General features: G+C 34.1%; 1 protein-coding gene across 2 annotated transcripts; it reads right to left on the bottom strand.

Annotated features, from left to right (window-relative positions):
• Positions 1-184: 184 nt before the first annotated feature.
• LOC116350203 lies at positions 185-3,384 on the bottom strand. 2 transcript variants are annotated; one of them, XM_031781945.1, is made up of 3 exons: positions 3,137-3,384; positions 1,167-2,527; positions 185-1,065 (listed from the first exon to the last, which is right to left on the bottom strand). In XM_031781945.1, exons 2-3 carry the CDS (start codon positions 2,022-2,024, stop codon positions 406-408), a joined length of 1,518 nt encoding a protein of 505 aa, XP_031637805.1. In that variant the 5' UTR covers positions 2,025-2,527; positions 3,137-3,384; the 3' UTR covers positions 185-405. The 2 variants fall into 2 exon arrangements, with proteins under 2 accessions (XP_031637805.1, XP_031637806.1); XM_031781946.1 differs by lacking the exon at positions 3,137-3,384 and having other exon boundaries at positions 1,167-2,922.
• Between the last annotated feature and the right edge of the window lie 116 nt (positions 3,385-3,500).

Raw genomic sequence — 3,500 nt, forward strand, 5'->3', positions numbered from 1 at the left:
AATGTTCAGTGTTAAAAATTATGGGGGGTACTCATGCACGACCTATATCGATTTCAATCAATTCAAGACCAAAAAATAAAGAAACCATACTTTTACCTTATTCTACTTTATTTATTTATTTTTTCAAAAATTCAACTTAAGTGATAAAAACATATTAAATGTAAGTGAAAAAAATTCAGTTGGATCCTGAAATAGGAGAAATGGAAAAACGAGTTTTAGAAAAAAACATCGAGAAGGAGCTATTTTTGAAAGTCTTTCTTGCTTTCAAGTTTATGGTATTTTTCACGGCTTTCTAAAGTTACCGACATAACTTCTCCTCGATGCTTTTCTAGAACACGTTTTGATACGCCAGCCAGCAATTGAACATGTCTTTCCGTTGCCTGTATGTGTACCGGAATTTTCGGATCAGGCAGCGGTGGATCTTCGAGTGAATGGTGGTTCGAATATGATTGAATTATCATCCATGTCAATCATGTTGGTGTAGTCCGTTGCATTGAAGTTTATGTTGGGTTTTTTATAAACTCTCAGTTCCATCGGATCTTCTACATGATTCCGATAGTGTAAAATTTTTTTTATTGCAATGTCGCGGGTTTTCTTTTGCTCGTCAAATAACATCGCCAACAAAATATTTTCAGAATGAGCATAGTAGGCGTTTTCTTTGATGACCTTGTCAATGATTTTGCGTAAATTTGAATCCAAACATTGCGTCCAGCGAATGCAATTGAAAAAAAGTACACTACCGTATACCACTGAGTTGTAACGCTTAATATTGAAGTACATTGGCGTATACACTTTCATTATAAAATTGGCCAGAATTTTTAAATTTTTAGATGGATTATTAGTTGTCACATATAACCGCAATAGTCGACTGGCCTTGGTTAGCCACCGGGAATGTACAATTGGCCCTGGTTTGGTGTTAGACAAATCCGTTGAAACCTTACCAAAAGCAACTGCCATTGACATTTTGTACAAGTACATAGCGTCGGTAGTGAAGTCGGTAGTTAATTCAAGAGCACCTACGCCAGTCCAATTTTCCAGTGTGATCATCTCAAAATCGGTTACCGCCTGAAAATAGAAAAAATTAGATGAATTAAATACCGTTAAATACAATTTTCTCATTAAGAAAAATTGAAAATAGTAAATAGTAACTTATAACAATTACATACCGGAGAGTTTTCACACGTTTCGATTTGTTTGCTCAACGTTCCTGTTGTTGATCGTGGTCCAGTGGTGGATGATTTTTCCAAAGTTTCAAACAAATGTCGGAGCGGTAGCTCGTTAAAATGGAGAAGACACACAAACCAATGCAGTGGTCGGTTTAACTGCATTTCGAATCGTCGCAAAATTCCATTTTTTATTCCAGTATTTGTCGGCTCTCCATCACAACATATGCCAATCAATGAATCCAAAGATATTTCTTTATTGACGAAAAATTCATTCAATTTGATGACTTTGTGCTCCGAATTTTCATTTTCAACTTTTGCGTAGCCCAACAATTGTGAATTTGGTTCCTTCAAAACAACTAGATGAGGTTCCTTAACCATTCTTGGATGAAGTTTTTGATCGATTTTTTCCATCGTTAATGAATCATCTTTTCTGCCATCGAATGAAAATGCTATCAAGTTTGATGCATCGTATCGCTTACGAAGCACTCCTTGTCTCGATTTGGATTTTTCTCTGCGAACTTTAGATTTATCCATAATGACAAGATTACCTTTATCATCTTTTACACCAATATCTTTCATAAGCGATGTTGCCAATGCCGATGCAATTCGATCCGACACACCAAATCTGTCACACATCGCAGCAAAGTTCGGCGCATCATATCTCGGAGTGTATGGTCCTCGTTGCGTTGGTGAACCCACTGACGGTTCATCATCAATATCCATATCTTCGTTTGGATCGTATGTTTCATCCTGGCTGTCGGTAGCTGTTTGTATTATTGTAGAGGTTGGTGCTTGCTCTTCAATTTCTGTCACGTATTCCGGTATCGTAGATTTTCTTTCATTATGTTGATCACGCATGAACTCTTTCAAGTTGTCCGGAATCAATCCACATGAGCATAAAGTTGATTTCAAGTCGCATCGACATTTTCCAATATAAAATAATTCATTTGTGGATTGTACGAACGCTTCGAATGTTGAGCTTGTCGTTTTGTGTTTTTCTTCGTTTTATATTTGTCAAGCAAGTTATTCAGTTTTGTGACAATATTCCGTTTTTGTGCAATTTCAATATTAAGTTTGCTCCAAATTTCAATCAATTTGTCTGTCACATGTAGAGTAAATGTTTTATATGAAAACATTTTACCTTCGATTCTGGCACGTTCGGTCAAGAAAAAATAATATCTCAAAATATCTTGTTTAGTTGGAAGATTGAGATCATTCAAATCACTTGACACACCAAAAGCAGCAACATCGTGAGAAGGCATGTGTGTCAAACTACTTTCTTCTCTGGCACTTGTTGATGTTGTTGCGCTTTGTGATGTCGACGGCTGTTCTGGATCCATAGCTGATTTTCACTAAATGTTCTGAAATACAGATATTGAATCAAAATTAATTGTAATCAATTTATTTTGAAACGTTTGTTTTTTTTACAATTAAAAGTATTGTTTTTTCTACACAATTTTCTTGTCAGTTTGTGCGAAACCTAAACGACACACGCATTCGAAATAAAATATCATCAACACAGAATTTTGACTTGAAACAACACAGTTACAAAAGAACGAAAACACGAGGAGCAACAAACAAACAAAATCTCTTACATGAAATGTACACAAGCAGAAACGTTGCCCATACAAAATATTTGACGTATGTTTTTTTTCACTTAACCGTTCGCTCAACGGAGATGATTGTCATGTATTTAGTATTAGCAACGTTTCTGCTTTTATAGCGTATGATTTTTTTTCACTATTCACACACTTCGTTCACTCAACGGAGATGCTTGCCATGAGTGTTATGTTACATACATATATGAGTTTTTTTGTTTGAGTTTTATATGGAGAGACGGCAAACAACACTTTTTTTGTACAAAACAAAATCTAACACTATGCACTTCTTTTTTTCACTAAATTAATATTCATGATTTTTTAAAAAAAGTTATATCATATCTATTGAAAATAGCAATTTGTAATACATACCTTTTAATTTTCTTGATTAGTTTTCTTTTATGTTCTCGATTTTAATGATTCTAACTTATTTCGAAATGACGCTCGTGCGTATGATCATACCGGCTCAAATAAAAACGATGTCAGCATGAAAATGAAAATGCATGTTTTCATAAATGTCATTGTGTGAGGGCATTGCGTTCAATCTGTCACACAATATGTCGATAAACGGCATTACCAACATACTATTTTGAAAAAATACGTTATACGTATTTTTAAATTGAAATATTAGAAAATGTTTCTATGTTTTTTTTTCATTTAAAATTCATATGTTTTTATTTCTTAAATTGAACTAAAATAAATAAATAAAGTAGAATAAGGTGAAAGTATGGTTTCT

Source organism: Contarinia nasturtii, unplaced genomic scaffold (genome assembly GCF_009176525.2).
Source record: "Contarinia nasturtii isolate CC-2019 unplaced genomic scaffold, AAFC_CNas_1.1 Cnas_scaffold_3870, whole genome shotgun sequence".
Lineage (NCBI taxonomy): Eukaryota > Metazoa > Arthropoda > Insecta > Diptera > Cecidomyiidae > Contarinia > Contarinia nasturtii.